This window comes from Buceros rhinoceros, unplaced genomic scaffold (assembly GCF_000710305.1).
Source record: "Buceros rhinoceros silvestris isolate BGI_N320 unplaced genomic scaffold, ASM71030v1 scaffold12891, whole genome shotgun sequence".
In the NCBI taxonomy this organism is placed as follows: Eukaryota; Metazoa; Chordata; class Aves; order Bucerotiformes; family Bucerotidae; genus Buceros; species Buceros rhinoceros.
In genome coordinates, this window is record NW_010393786.1 from 73796 (window position 1) to 90462 (window position 16667).

At 39.5% G+C, this 16667-nt stretch overlaps 1 protein-coding gene across 1 annotated transcript; it reads right to left on the reverse strand.

Annotated features, from left to right (window-relative positions):
* Window positions 1-2880: 2880 nt before the first annotated feature.
* On the reverse strand, window positions 2881-11530 carry LOC104501225 (metallophosphoesterase domain-containing protein 1-like). Its single transcript, XM_010145002.1, has 4 exons — window positions 11436-11530; window positions 11130-11245; window positions 6515-6628; window positions 2881-3851 (listed from the first exon to the last, which is right to left on the reverse strand). Exons 1-4 carry the CDS (start codon window positions 11528-11530, stop codon window positions 3733-3735), a joined length of 444 nt encoding a protein of 147 aa, XP_010143304.1. The 3' UTR covers window positions 2881-3732.
* Window positions 11531-16667: the final 5137 nt, after the last annotated feature.

A 16667-nucleotide genomic window follows, 5' to 3' on the forward strand; every position in this document is an offset into this window, starting at 1 on the left:
GAAGACCATTGTAGTTTTGGAGTCTCTGGCTACCAAAAAGCATCATCTGAAAGCCTAAACCCAGTTCTCCAGGCGGGGGTGGAACCGCGGTGGGTGGGGGCTTCCTGGGAAAAGGCAGCTCCTCAGGCAGGTGCTGAGTCCCAGCTTGCTTGTTCCTTGGAGGCAAGGAATATTTCACATCCTCAGCCATATGCGACTGAGAGAAGTAAAAATAATCCTGTCTCATTTTTTCATTTCGTGCAGTGATATCTCACCGATTCATGATCAAAATGAACTGAAATTAATCTTGGTAACAATTTTGCTCGGTGATGATGAAACATGTAATAGCGATACACATCACAGACCTTTGGGAGTGATGCTACTTGGATAAATATCAGTGAGGATCAGCAATGGGGAGGTGAGGCAGGAAATTACTTAGAGAGCATCCCCAAATTTGAAAAGAGCTGGCAACTGCAAAACTGTGTTTGCGGAAACCTTCCTTTTCACGGCTTCCCTAATATGAGGTAGATCAGATTTGAGGCAGTCCACACCTTGACCGTGTCCACAAAGTTAAAACAGTCACCTCACTTTAATCTCCCTTTCTGTGAGGTTCGTGTCCTTACACTCAACTTGGAGCATAAACCATCCTTCCCCTGACTGCTGCTCGTTCATGAAGGATGGAATCACAGCTCCTGACTGCTTCGCAGCTCCACCAGGCACTCCCTCACGTTAGCTTTTCCCTGCCTCACAGGCACATCTTGCGTATTCCCCCACCAAAATTCATCAATTACAGGCAGCAGGTGTGTTTTCCCCTCTTTGCAACCCCAGCTCCCAACTTGAAGATGTTGTGGTGAAGAGATCTTCTGCAGATGTGGCAAATGAAGCTGGCAGATGGAGCAGGGCACGTTCTGCCCCTCGCCCCAGTCCCCCTGCCAGCTGACCCCCCTGCTGATTTCTCTTCCCTTCTGATAACAACTTTGGTATCACATAGGCACATCTACGTGTTCTATGTGTCTGATGTCCTACACCTGGAGAAGACATGCAGCCTTTCCCACATGGAGCTGAATGCACAAGGCGGATATACAGAGGCCTTATTTTTTGTTCTTGTTTTTTTAAGACTTTATTTGTCTAACATGCTTGACCAAAAATTACAACAATCAAGTTATGCCAAAAATGATTAAATAATCTTTAAGCTTTCATACCTCAAGTACTTTAAATGTTATTTTGAAGTAACAGCTGCTTTCGTATCCTTTCCACATAAAAATACACAGTATTTTGAAGATACCTTAGGAAAAATTATTTTTAAGAGAATAGTTTATGGTTGACATACATAGAAATTTTGTTGAGGCTAATAAAAGGACCTCTTCCCCCCACTTTAACATTTTAGTTTCTTAAGTGCTGTGAGCAAATGTAAACATTTCAGACTTGAACCTACAGCCAATTTCCTGCCACATTTGTTGCAAACTGCCTGAATAGTGACTAGCTAAGACACTTTTATTCTAACTACACACTATTGCTCATCTTCCCAATGACGGCGGGAGTTCATATCCAACTATGAGTTTCAGTCCTTGCTGATTTAGGAGCTGCTCCTGCAATTTCTACATAAACACGTTTGACAAAAGTGGCCCCATGTGAATTACTGGCAGATTGCTTATGCATTTGTGAAGTATTCACCCAAAAAACAGCTGTAGGCATCACCCATAATTCTGGGTTCCGTTTCAGGAAAAAGCAGCACATTAGTTTAGACCCCAAGACACCCAACAGCTTACAAGCAATGACACACCTGTGACTTGTCATGTTTTCTGGCGGTCTGGTGGGTTAATTACTGGACTCACGTGTCACTGTTCCCAGCAGCAGCTGGAAGAGCTGCTGCCCATGGGAAGCCAACGAAATGCAGTGTTTCCAGCCACCTTCCCTAGAGTTGAGAGAATGGCATAGCCTGATTTTGCAACACAGGTATTTTAAATTGTGTATGCGTATAACGTACATGCAGCTGCTACAGGAAGCTCACATTTACATCCATGTATGAGGCAAAAAGTAACATACACAAATTATCCAGTGCACGTGCACAGCTGTGGGCTATGCACAGACCTGCAAACAACCCTGTATTGGTAGTGCGATGATCTGCCCAATGCGTGTAAACAAGATTACTGTCTAGATGCCATTGGTCCCTATCTCAGGATGCCCACGTTCAGAACACAGCAGTTAAATTACCTCCATCAAGGCAAAAAGGCATGCCTCGTTGAGCATGGAGATGTTTGTTAGCTCAAGGCAGAAACATATTTCTTCTAGGGCACATTTAACGTGCTCTTTTTTTTGTTGTTGTTGGCTTTGTAAGCAATGCTCAAGCTTCTGCTTAGGACAGGACTGAAATCCCAGCAGCTTCAACATCTCTGTTAACCTGAAAGAAAGCTGCATAGAAGTACCATGGCAGTTGGCCATCCCAACCAGCTCCTGACACATCCCCCACTTTGCCTGGAGTCACACAGAACACCAACAGATGGCTTTCAACTCGGCTGATGATCTTGTCTTGGGCCTCCCTCAGCAGTGCCCATGAGCACGCAAACAGCAATGACAGGTTCTGTGAGGCAACCCTTGTTCTGTAGTCACTGCTGTGTACTCGTTACTCATTGCTCTTATGCTACTACGTAGCTACCCAAAAGTGAATGTCCAAATTCCACCTTGGGATGAGCCCTTCCCCATGACATCCATAATGTTCCCTAAGGACAAAATCATCACAATGACATTTAATCGCTTCCGACTGGAGCCAAATTCAAAACAGTAATCTCATCATTGGCTGCATATCCCAGTAGCAGGTTTTAAACAGTCTCAGTGGCTTTTATTTAAAATACCACCACTGAACGCTGGGCGGGGCTTTTGTGGGGTTTTCTTTTTGCTTTCTAAATACAATCGCATATCACCTTACCATATGAAAACACAGTTATATTTTTTCTTTTCTTTTTTTTTTTTGAAGGGAAAGGTAATCTTTTCTTTTCGTAGGTGAGGCCAGGTTACAAATTCCTGAGTTTATACTGCACTTAACACAGTCTCCCTTCTTGAATGTTGAGGTGTTTACAGCATGCCGGCAATATGCACCATTTCCCTTACCATCTGTAATGCCAGATGTAGTAAAACTTCATTTCAGTACAGTGAATTAGGGCCTCTATTGCATTGGTTTTCAACAGATGCAAAGACTTAGACCTGGAGGACTGGAGGTAATAGCTTTCCTCCTGTGAGTGGTCATTTGTACACTATCTTTAATATTTGCCATGTTAATTATGGGAAAACATCTTTACCATCATTTTTCTTTTACCAAGAGGTCACTGGCAAACATCTGAAATGAGGAAAACCTAGTCTAAACATTTAAGTTTAAACTCCAAACTTTCTTAAAGAAACATTCCTTTGAAAGACATTGTTCTTTTAATAAGTCAAATATAACGTACCTTATATACAAAAGTCCCTACTTGAGAGAGATATATATAGATATATGTATATGTATATATATATATGTGGAATGCATTCACCTTTCTATGTTCACAAACATGTTAATGGTGAAATGGTAATGTCTTTAATCTGTTTCCGGCACCAAAATGTCTTTGTTCCTCATCCACTTTTGTCACTCAAAATTTACCTGTGAAGGGCTAGTAGGGAAAAAAAGTTTTTGATTTTTGTTGAATGGTTCCCTATTGGATTTCTCAGCCAGCAATATGAAGTCACTAATGTGTTGAGTAAAACTTTAAATCCTCATTAAAATCATGTGTTCCTTGGAGTAGGTAAGTCAATAACTATAGGTGGATTAAGTGGCTGATAGTTCACAGTGCACACAGACGCATTCACATAGGTAGTAGTTCCATCAGCCATGACACCATAACCTACAAAGAAAGAAAAACCCTGGTTACTCTCATTATTAGATTCTTTTTCTTATTTTTAATTATTCACCTTTATCACATAAGTGCCACATTTATTATGCAGAAGGAATTTTAAAGTTCTCTTAATGCAAAACATAAAGGTCTCCTGCATTAACATCCTCTTTGTCCTAAATTTTTGCCACCTTTTAAATTGTGTAAGAAAAGCAAAACAGACCCTCACTAGTGGCTATAATCTCTGGCAGCCAGCTCGCCAAACCTGCTTAGAAAGACAGGTATTTTTCTGCTCAAGCTTTTTTCTTAAAACCTTCTGAGTTCTGGTAAGGATGAGAAGATAGAGCTTAGGCAATTGCAGCACTGAAAAAAACAAAAATGTACTTCTGATCATTCAGGTTTGCAGTCATCAGTGCAGCAAACGTTGGGCAATTTTCATCTTTCAATCTTTTTTTCTGCCCTGTGTTGTTCATCTTTTAAGCAACCAATGAAGAAAAAGCACTGCTTGACTAAATGAAGTATGTGTGTACGTGCACCTGGGTGGGATTTGTCTAACGGGAACCTCTTCCTATACATCTGAACTTGTTGACCATTCTCCACCAAATGCAATTGAAAAACACTAAAAAGCCTGCCCAAGCAGAAAAAAAATGGCTTTATTAATGCATTCTCTCACAAACAAGGTGAATGCACGCCCTAAGACACCATAACACTTCCACGGGGAGAAAACACCATTCTGCATGTCTCACTAGTGATGAAAAAGCTTTAACTCTAGATCACATCTGACTAGACACCCAAGCCAAACAATTCCAGAGCTAAAACTGCAGAAATCAAACTTTCAGCTCTAATGCCTGCAGAAATACAGTGAAATGCTGTTTCAGAAAGTAAAGAAGAAAAGTAAAAAAAAAAAGTAAAAGTTAAACCCTTTAACTGTCCTAGTGTTATGAAAAAGTGAGTACTCTCCATTGTCAAAAATCTCCTCATGAAGAACTAGGAAAAAACATAAGTTTGATTTCCCTAGAGCTTGCACTGAAATATTATAATCAATAGGAAGAAATGCATTCACAATCAGAAATAACATAAATTTAGGGAAATCACCTGGTAGAAAGCATTCGTACTAAGATTCAATTGCAACATTAATGAAATTAATAGCGAAACATATTCATGCTACATACACAGAATTCCACCTATTCAAACCCTAGGTACCTAAGATCCCACAGTTCTTCTCACTCCATTTCATGTCTTACAGAAGCATTGAGAGTCGCAGAATTTACAAAGAAACAGTAGCCAAATTCCTTTCTTTTTTGTTCCTTAGAATACCCTGAATAATGCAGGGCCTCCTGGACTCCCCACGGAAAAAACACACTATAACTAGAGACTATGGAGGGAAGAAAATTCTGTCAGGTTCCTGTCACAGTCATTTGTTTAAATAATTTGCTGTTTGCCACTGAACAATCGTCCTGCGTAAAACACCAACTGCACAGAGGACAGTTAGCATCGCTGCTGGGACTTTCTGTCTCCTCGGCTACACGATTGGGAAGAACAGATTCAGCTTGCATATATGCTGTTTTTGCAGGAAGATTCCTAATGCTACGGTTTTCACTCCTACCCTGCTGCCGAGTTTCCTTGGCCATGACCTCAGCCACCACTGCCTGTAATGGGTAAAACCACGATTTCAGCCGGAGTCCCTGCCATGCTGCTTTTCACTTCCATGGGTTGATCAACAGCAAGCCCATGTGTAGAGGTATTTTTTGGCAGAGATGTGAGTGTAGAGAGGGAATAGGAAAGAAATATCTCTTCTAAGCATCTCTTCCTTCTGGATGTTTAGTAAATGACTGCTGCAGATGTAGCTATGCTCAGCAAGGGGAAGAACTCATCTGTTCAAATCATGCATTCTCTCTACAAAGAGCAGCTTCGTTTGCATAGGCTGTCTGCAATGGGAATTCTCCTCTGCAGAGAGCTACCATCCCACTGCAAAACACACTATGCAGTTGCCCACTTGTTTTCTCTAAATTAAGACAGTTAACAAGAGGAGTACCTTGTTTCTGTGTTCTAATACCTACTGTGCCAATTGTATTAATTCAAAAGATTTACCATTCTGCGGAGGTGCCATTCTTTTCCCTTGGGAGCTAAAGCTGGGCTTGGTCTTAGCAGATGGGATTTTGTTTACCTGTCTGAAGCTTCACGGCTTGCTAACTGCTTATATATCCCCTGCAACTCACGTCGCTTATGATTTCTGAAAAGACAGTAAGTTTGAACTGTATTCACCAGATCTCCTGTATGGAATCTCAAAGACTGCTCTAACAGCAAAGGGTTCGGAAAAAATTACTGCCTATGCGTTGTTTACTCTGATTTAACAGCACTTTGGACATTAACTAGGCACTAACAGGTCACCGTAGATGAGACAAATGAGGAGAATGGACTTCATCCCTGAGCTCTAAAATAATGATCTGGATGTCTTCCCCATCAATTTTACATCAGCTCACCTCTGTGCAATACCACTTCTAACTTAGCATGGTGAAAGCACACTTGCCCAGCAGCAAGTCAGAGTGGGGTTTTGGAGGAAGGTTAACAGGTCTTTACAAAAGACATTCGAGTCTGAAAATGCTAGTTAAACCAACTTCTGTGTTTCTGGTTTCTAAACATATATACATATATATTAAGAAATGCGTTCTGACCTTCATGGATATGTCCAAAAACATGAAGCCTTGGCTGTATTCGTCGCTGGACCGTGTTGAGCAGCTCAACACATCCTACCCGCTGCATTTTCTTAGGAACCCAGTCTAGAAAACCTTGGGAAGAGAAAGAAAAGTTTTTAAGTAAGACAGATTATCTGCAAAGCTATACTGCTATGTAACATTTCTGAGAAGTCAAGTCTCATGGCTTTTCATAAGTGGACAGAAGAATTGCCATGAAAAGCAGTGTTTGCCTTGGTAAGTAGAAGAGAAAGGAAGAAAAAATACTTGAGGACAACCATACAAAGAAAAAGGACTATGATAACTCTTGCCAGTTGTTTATCAAGGACAAAAAAAATTACTGCAATTAAAGCATTTTTGCACTGCTGTTAATGGGAAAACTCCATGCTTTATCCATTCTGTTTCCTCTCAGAGTGAGGTGTAAAGAGCAGTATGTCCAAAGTGAGTCTCTAAAGAATCTAAATCAACGTTTGGCTATTTAAATCTAGTCCTGGGATCTAGATTTTACATTGAACACTTAAACTGATGTAATGGAATCTGTGTTGCTAATAATTAAACTGTATTGTTATCACACTGACACAGTAGTAGAACTCAGGAGAGGAAACCACAGGACGCCTAAAACCAACATCCTCAAGTAAAACTGGTTTAAGCCCTGCATGATACAGAAATCCCACCCGCTGTAAATCTACAGACCTTCAGATAGGAACTCAGCCCTTCTGCAGTATACATTTTTAAATGCTGTACTTGCATGAAGTTTGTATAACGACGCATTTCTTATGAACACAGACAAAATGTACCATCTTGCTCATATGTCTAAACACATACTGCAGGGGGATGATTACTGCCAACTGAAGTCTCATGTTTCCTTCAAAGTAGTAGTATAAGAAGGATGATGCTGTATTAGAGGGTTTGCAATAACTAATCTTGTTTTCTTTCTACTGTTCTGCCATTTTCATCAGGCTCAAATTTGGAAACCTGAGCCACAATAATTCTGATTTTCTTTACTTGTCCTATTACTTCCCCTGTATGCCTGTCATAGCTTCCTATCTCTTCGATCGCTGCAACAGCGTGAAGATACTGTGCCTTTAAGAGTAGTCCGCCAGAGAAGTATAGAGTCCAAACCTATTTCCTCTATGTTTACTTTGACATCCACTCAAGCATGGCTAAATAGAAGTTAACCAACTGACTTGAAAGACCAGAACTGCAGTATTCAAGCTCCTGGAAAATCTGAGAGCTTTCACACATTGTGAAATAGCTCTTTAGATACCAGTGCTTCAAAACTGGGCTCAGTATACTCTGGGGTTTAATGAAAATAGTAAAAATTTGTCCTTCTACCACAGTTACAAAATGGCCATAGGCTCCTAATTCATTCAGACACCTCTGAATGCACTGTTGGCTCCTGTTGGGGAGACGTACAAAGAGAAAGCCCCAGTGAATGACAGACAGAGCAGAGCAATGGTCTGGTCTGGCAACTGATTTTACCAGTCATTCTTGGTGTCCAACGCAGGTCAAAATTCACTGCAGGAAATAGTAAGTATTTATGATGTCAAAGTGAGGCCAGCAACAACTCCGGAATCCAGTCTGGCTTTCTTCGGAGAAAATACATTATAACTATAGGATTTCTTATTTCAATGATTTGAAACAGTTAATTGTCAAAATGTCTGTGGTGAATGCAAAGCCAAAAGTATTTCCACTTCAAAAACTTCATAAACAAAACCCCATAAAATTAACTTCTCCATTAAATTAAGCATTATTTATGTTGAACATGTTTTTGTTTACATGCATTATCACCCTTCTGAAGCTTTCCCATATGTTTGCAGCTTATTATGTACACCTGACTACACAAACTAAGAATAATTGATTACACCTAGCTAACAATTAGAGTTCATCTTAAGGTTTTTTTAATGTTTGGTTACTAGAAACAGGTTTCTGCAGCTGTCAGGAAAGTATAAATCTTTGTCGCAGACAATCAAGCAGACAGCTACGAATGAAGACTTAAAGGTGATATTAAATTAAAAACAAAGAGAAAAAAGAAAGGCGAACTTTTTGAAGAGAAATAAAAGAATCATAAATACAGATCTTTAGGAATCAGTGAAAAGACATTATAAGTTATACATAAAAGTAACAAAAATGTGCTAATATAGAAATAAGCAGTAGCACTGATCCCATAATCATGAATACTACATTTCATAAGCTGTGAAATATATGGCATATCTTTATCAATAAGAAACAGGTTACTAATAAAATTGTTTTATCCTTTGTTTTCTTATCCTGTGTAAACTGCCTGTGTATCCCTGCTCTGGTTTCATCGCAAAGAACTATAAAACAGAAAAGAAAATTTACTTTGGTTTTTGTTACCTGCCTAACTGACTTAGCAACACAAAGTCCATTAACTCTTAATTGTGCTTCTGCATCTAAATTATGCAGGCATTTTAGATTTAACTAATAATGTAGTATTAATTAGTTTAGGGGAATGCGTGGTCTTTTGAAGTGAGGGAATAAGAAAGCAGCACAGAAAATGGATGATGGACAGAATTCAGGCATCCATGCTGGAGAAAAAAGAGGAATTTGCAAGAGCACTGATTGATATTTATGATCATTAGGAACAGCTCTAGTGATGCTGTCCAAGATCAGAACAATGGTAATCAGCTTGCTGGGTAAAATAATTGGTTGGGAGGGTAAAGGAGGATCCTATGTCCCAAAATGTCTGTTGATAGAGCTACACAGTAAGGAGGTTCTGTAAATTAGGCATAGTATTAATTTATTTTGAACCATCATGTATTTGTTGCCATGGGTGTCAGGGAGTCCAACAGCTGATGCCCTCCAGCAGAGGGTTCTGTCCCTGAGCCATCTATTAAAGCACCAAAAGAAGAAAGAGAAAGAAATGGGAACTTGTGAGAAAGAAAATCCTTGGAGGACAGTTGAAGCTTAAGAATTAAAAAAAAAAAGAGAACAAATACTGAGACATGGAGATGGGGGAAATTTACATTATCCCATTATAGTCAGTGGAGTTGGGCAGCTCTTCCTCAGAATTACTACAATTATTAAATTGCTTTTCAATTATTAAATTTACTATTAAATTTATTATTAAAGCACGTGTGTTGAGTGCCAGCTCTGCAGTGCTCTCTAGAGGTTCTCCCTTCCTCTGCTGATCTCAGAGTCTGGTGGATAAATTAGCAAGGTGGCTGAAGCTGGGTGGTGCAAAACCCTCTCTATATTTTCCAACACTGGATTTCAAATACAGGGATATTCTTTGCATCAGCTGAAGGTTGTATTTCTTTACAGCTGATGATCTTGTTTAAAAAATGGCTTTAAAAGTACTGGAAAAGCTTCTGAAAAGGTTTTAAATATAACTTAAAAATAAAACTATAACAAAGACTGAGCATCATACCTTAGATCCTGACAGGGATTATCCCCAGTACTAACCATTTAGAGCTGATATCTCAAGGTCTAAACAATTAATTTCTGCCATCTGCTTTTACAATACAGCTCCATATTAAAATCAGTTTATCGCACGGCATGAGACTCTGCTTAGGTGAAGTATCAAAACATGTGCCCTTACTGTGAGAAACCACACTCACAAAGAAGCCCCTTCCCCTAGCATAGTGAGCAGTGGGATGTAAACAAAACACCAACCCTTTCTCCTACTCTGAAAGAGGAGAAGAATGGGTGGAAGACAAGAGAGTTTTAGCTTATGGAAAATGGGGAATCTAAAGGTTTAAAGAAACCAACCGCCTTTATTTGATGCAAAGCACTCCTCCAAAGTAAAGACTCGGCAGAATACTTAAGCACATGCTTCACATTCATGTTCACTATGAAATTAGTAAGACTTAAACACAGAGTTGCACTAAATATAGCTTGTGATATGTGAAACACTGAAAAATATATTAAAAGCCTTCAGCTTTTACTGAATCTGGACAAGTTTCTGTGATTGTATTATTTCCGTAACACGGATAATTTCACTACTATCTAGGAATACAGGAAACCTCTCCTGGCTTTTATATAATCTAAATTAACATTTATATAACACAAATGCAAATTTCTTGTTGGTCCGTTAGTGTTGCCACATTGTACTACAGACAGGCAGTTCACCCATGCTATCCAAAGAACAGTCAAACAATGGCAGCATTTCCGTTTGTGAGGCAGAAGATGCACCAAGTTTGCATGATGAGTTAAAAAACAGACTCTTGAGTACTTATTAGTGGGGGAACACTACTGCAAGTGAGGGAGAAAGACAACGCTAAAAAAAATAAGATCCAAACCCAGCATTTCTCTTCAAGCAGTCCCCATGCTTCAAATCTACTAATTTCACCAGTAGCAGAGTGGACAGATGAAAACTAGGAAAACTAGATCTTGCTTATTTATAAAGCTCATTAAGGCTTTATGTGTTAAGGTTTTCATTTTTATGTCATTATTTAATTCCCTGCCATTGAATATCAAAGCATAAAGCTGAGCTGAAGTTCTGGCGCTGTTGAAATCAGTATGGATGTTACTTTCCACTTTTGTAGGTCAAGATTGCATTCTTCATTTAAGGAGAGCCATCAGTTATTGTAAAATCATCCGAAACACACAGCTAAGAGCATAAGTATTTTCTTACCAAGAGGTGGTCCATGTGTTATAAGAATATCTATTCCATCTGGAATAAGGTTCCATTTCTCTAATAGTGCTTGGCCTCGTGGAAGATTAAAGCCCCAGCCATAAAACCAAGGTTGCCTGCCAAGAGAGGAGGAAAATGTCTTCAGTACTACTTCTATGTATTGGTTATCTAATTAAAATACAAAGACTGACTCTCTACTAACACAGGATTTAGACCAAAAAGCATTTATTTTCTTCTTTGTGTGCAGAGTAAAACCCTCTTTCCATACAACCAGTGTAACTCGTGGCAAATCAATGCAATCCTTACCGCTTTCCATAGGCAGCATACAGTAAAATATTCACAGCATTCTCATAACTAGGTGAAAAGTAACTATTACAAGACCTGGATACCATGCTCTCCATGTGTGGATTAGCATGCTGGACTCCCACAACATCTAGAACACCTGTCTCAGACACCTAAGTGTGGACCTATGTTTCACATCAGCTCCCATCACATTTGGCCCTTAGCCTATGACCAGCTGGGCAAGGACAGACACTGGCACAATGACAGATCTCGCTCCAAAGTCGGAGACATCATCTATGCTGCTTTGTTTCCCTAATTGGAAGCTTCCCATCAGAACAAGAATACTGCTTCTGTTCTTATACATAATTTTCTTCTGTCCTCTGGTGTGCTGACTTGTTTTTAAGTAAGACTTTCCATACTCAAGATTTCTTATCAGATGAGCATTTTTAAAAACATATTTATGGAGCAGATCATCGTGGAGCAGTGGGACTGTAGCACTGCCAGTCAGAACACAATTTACAGAATTTATCTTGCTATCCTATTGATAAAAAAAAATGTATTTCACAGCAATTATATCACAGTGGTCAATTATTATCTTGCTGACTCTACGCTCTAATAAAATTGAGGAGTTAGTTTTAGGTTGGAATTTTTTTGTAATTTTTTGAATGACGTCTTCTGGCCATATGCGTATTTGGTGAACAACAAATAGGCTGCTGTGATTTAATAAGGTTTACGATAATTACAGCCTTAGTGTTTATAAATACATACACATCAAGCAGAGTTCCCTCTGAGATGTTACTTTGTTGAAGACAGCTTTACGCTCCCTCATTGCATCAACAGACAGGGAGAATTCTTCCAAACAAGTTTTCTGAATTCAACTTTACATCACGTATGTCAAAGACAAAAAACAATGCCCATAAAGCTGTTATTTATCCTCTTCCATTACTGCTGCTTGACTAACATTTCAAAAATTAGCACATCTTCATGATGACGTATTTTCCACTTTTCCTTTTGGAATGCTGTAAAGCACATGCCTATTGAAAACAGCTTTAAAAATACAGAGCTTGCTAAAACATGAAGAGATGTGGCTTACCCAAGGGAAGAAAACAAAATTCTTGTAAAAGGAAAGGAAGAAGGGGGCTTTGCAGAAGGTTTTCTGCCTTTCTCCCACAGACAAAAAGAGCCTCAACTATTCTAGACACATCACTGTAAGGCATTCTGTGCCCACAGCTAAAAGCTCATCTCCCAGCTCTCCATCACATGCACTGGATAACCAGGATCTGGAGAACCAGTTCTCCAGTTTATCCATCCATCATTAGGACCAGAAATACATCCCAGCCTCCAGGAGCTGTGATAAAGGAGGTGAAGAAGGTGTGTGAAAAAGAGATGCTAATAGCAGTAGCAATGAATTGGAAACCTTGTTCTGAGGAAGGTTGCTCAGACCAAGGTGGCTGGTTAACAAAAACATATATCCCTGTACCAGCGATATGAAATCACACTTTTCTGGTTACCCATTCGAATCCTAGCAGCCTTTCCTTATAGGAAGAACACCACTTGGCTCACAAGTACATAGATTTCTCACCTTCCTACTGCTGAGGTGGTAACTCATGTTCTAGTTGGGAAGCTCAGGGCAGACCTTATTGCTTTCTCAACTCGCCACAACTTCCGTTCAGTAGAAGGGTGTCAGTCTCTTCTTCCAAGTAACAAGTGACAAGACAAAAGGAAATGGCCTCAAGTCACGCCAGGGGAGGTTTAGACTGGATATTAGGAAAAATCTCTTCACCAAACGGGTTGTAAAGCATTGGAACGGGCTGCCCAGGGAAGTGGTGGAGTCATGATCACTGGTTTAAAAGATGAGTAAATGCGGCACTTAGGGACATGGTGTAGTCGTGGCAGTGTTCAGTTTGCAGTTGGACTCAATTATCTCAAAGGACTTTTACAACCTAATTCTGTGGTTCTGTGATTTTAGTTACTGGCTTATTTTGCAGTAAGCTACCAGCAACATTACCGTGTAACACTGTCACATAGAACCAAACCCCAGTCTGCAGGGCTTGATCAGTCTGTCTTTATATTTTATCTCACAGAAATGCCCTGAATATAAACTGGTGTGTGTGGTGCTCGAATATTGCAGAAGTGGGAGGCTTTATAAAAATATGCAGAGGTTAGGCTTTTTCTAAATGCTTCGTCCATTTCTGCATTGGGATTGCATTCCACACCTTACGTACCAAGTATCTTTCCTCACCAAGATAAAAATATCCAACTATTTGGCAAATTGTCTTAAGGCCCAGAGAAAGTTTGCCGAGAGCAGAATCTCACTAACAGAAAATAATTTGCAAGGGCAAATAGGAGGCAAATGAAGTGTCAGCATAGTAAAACATGCTTTTAAAGCCACTGACAGATTGAATGAATACAGGCCCCTGCTCCCACCTGTCGCTTGCCCTGGTGCTGCTGGGCACGGACAGGATCGTGCCCAAGTCCTCTGCGGAAAGTGAGGTGAGGGCACCACCCTGCATCCCGCAGGTGAGCCGGACAGAGCAGAATGGCCGCTCTGTGCCCCGAGAAAGAAACTGAGGGGAAAGATCAATATTTGCCCATGAAGAAAAGGTCAAAAACCTACAATTATTTTAAGGATACAATGAAGCATTTATAAAAAGAAAGAATCGTGACTGTCACAGGTCTTGCCAGAAGTCAGCTTAATCCTGATGAAATCCAAATGACCGCGAATAGCATATGCAGCTGAGTCTCTGCCTGCCTCTACCAGGGCACGTACGTGGCCACTTTTTGAAAAGCCCATTTCCCCTTATGAATAGGAATGATCTGCTTATGAAGACAAGAAGCACTTTTCACTATCCCTCCCTCCCTCCTTCCCTCCCTTTGTGGTGACTGCAGCGCGTAGCTGCCTGAGCGAAGGGCTGGTAAGTTATGCATGCTGGAGCTGTTCTTTTGTGAAGGGGAGATGTTACAACTTGTATGATTTGCCATCATGCTGTCTTTTGTGACAATCCTGAGATCAAAAGAAATGTCTGGAAAATTTCTGGCAAAAAAAAATGTGAAGTCCAAGAAAGGATTCAGCGGAGGATGATGGTGTGCTTTACATCTGAGAGAAGAAAGACAAATCACACACTTCAGTGCCCCCACCCCCAAAGCAAAACAATCTTTATACCCACACAGGGATTTTATAAATCCACAAGTCCTTTCTTCTGAAAATTTATTGCGAAACAGCCATCAAAGTTTCTGATTAGGGAAAAAAAAAAATCTTGTCTAATACCCACTAATGAGTCTGTGACCTGGATATCATGCAAAGACAACTTTGTCTAAAATTCCCATTTACGCTAGCACCCGAAAGCAAAGTTAAAGCCTGCATACCAACCACTGAATTTCCGCATCCTCACTCACTGCTTGCTCAGGAAAACTGTACTTTTTTAATGAATTATTTTCCAATAATATTTTACATTTTACAAAGAAAATACTGCCATGTATGTTCTAAAAGGGAAAAAATCCACTGTTCTCAAAAAAACCCCAAGAAAAATGTATTTGGCAATTAAAGACATACAACATGAATATATTTCACCTCTGAAGTGAAGCGCTCATGCTGAAATACTTTGGTTTAGGTCTTACGTTCTTAAAGCAATCAGTTTGAGTGTCTCCACATTCTACTGAAATTCAACGATCTTATTATTATGATAAGAATAATGATTGTGTACACATAAGACTTTAGGGGAAAATATACAGGAAGTGAATTTGTTTACAGCACAATTAACGTTATATTAAAAACATATGAGCAAGTTTTGCAGGCCAAATAATCTACCATACAAAAAGGACTGAATTATTAGAATTTGTGCTAGCAATGTTGCTTTATGTACTGAATTTCTATCTTTCTGTTCTAAAGTAACCATTGGAATAATTTTCTTACAGAATGATAGTTGCTATGACAACCATAGCAAATTTTCCTTTTCTGAAACAGATGTCTCATTTAGTTGAAAATTAGAATGTGAAAAACCCATGGGAAAAATTAATTCAAACTTTAACAGAACACTGACTACAATGTAATCTCTTTTATGTTAACCCCTTAACATCCTTCTGCACTCTTACAGTAACCTTCTCATAAATTCTAATTAAACCAGTTTAACCTCCTAGCAATGACCTTCTTAGCTATCACTAGCACTCCAGTTGTCTTTGAAAGGAGCATTTCTGTTAAAATATTAACAGAAAAAAGTCATCCTAAAAAAAGAGTGCTCAAATATATTACCGGCTTTATTATTTGTTTTTCTTTTATTCAGCTACTAATGGAAAGAACTATCATGTAGTCCAAGAATTCTTTTGTCATTTAAATGGGCCATAACTTAGTTTAACATGTGATTACTGCAAAGGGCAGTGATATGCAACACAGATTTGACCTGTAATTTATGTGAAAATTGAAGGTTTTAAATTTTCAAACCACTGCTACCCATCTCAATTTGCTCAGCAGACATACAAAAAGGGTACACAGAAAAGGATACTTGTCTGGGGAAAACTACCAATGTGCACGGATTTTCTATTACAAGCAATAAAAGAGCGAAATCTGATTGTCCATTGCTTTGATTTAATTTAAACTTCTTAACTTCAAGTACGGATTCCTTCCTCTCTGTACATTTACTAGCTCAAGGGGATCCTCCACAGTACTTGGTCATTATCTACAAACAAACACAGCAGACAAACAGCAGGCAGTCAAAGAAATATTCCCATCACGGCACTGCCCATAGTGCTTGCAGGGTGTCAGCTACCACAAGAACTTCAGGACTGCAATATTTAATGCAGCAGCCGCATCTAGGTTATCAAGCTGAATAAGACAAATCCTGCCACCAGTAGGCATAAAATCGCTCTCTTTGAGTTCAAGAAAAATCTCCCTTGCCTAGTCCAATACCCACAAAGAGCTATGGTGGCAACTGACCGAATAGCTGTTAGCGTATCAAAGGGATTGGCAGGCAGCATTTGCAAACACCTTAGTAGCAAAGAATACAGAACTAAACGAATGTGCAGATCATTGTACCTCCTCATTCCTATAAAATTTCCTGCAGGTATCTTTTTGGCAGATGAAAGGCAAGTTCTCTCACTAGAATTCCTCTGCCTAGAAAATAAATTTCAAAGGTTTACAAACACATGTAACTTGTTCCAGTCTTTCCCCACATTTTTCTCCTATTGGAAAATAAACAGGTATTGGCCGGTTACTGTAAAGCAGCTCAGTGGGAAAAGAATGGGCCAAATCAGTCTTCTCAT

What these genes read in the sequence shown, in the direction of transcription:
- LOC104501225 (XM_010145002.1), bottom strand. Translation starts at nt 11,530, where the DNA reads ATGGAGAGCATGGTATCCAGGTCTTGTAATAGTTACTTTTCACCTAGT. An exon ending in TATGCTGCCTATGGAAAGCG is followed by an intron (nt 11,246 to 11,435) that starts GTAAGGATTGCA and finishes CTCTCTTGGCAG; the next exon opens with GCAACCTTGGTTTTATGGCT. An exon ending in AACACATGGACCACCTCTTG is followed by an intron (nt 6,629 to 11,129) that starts GTAAGAAAATAC and finishes TCTCTTCCCAAG; the next exon opens with GTTTTCTAGACTGGGTTCCT.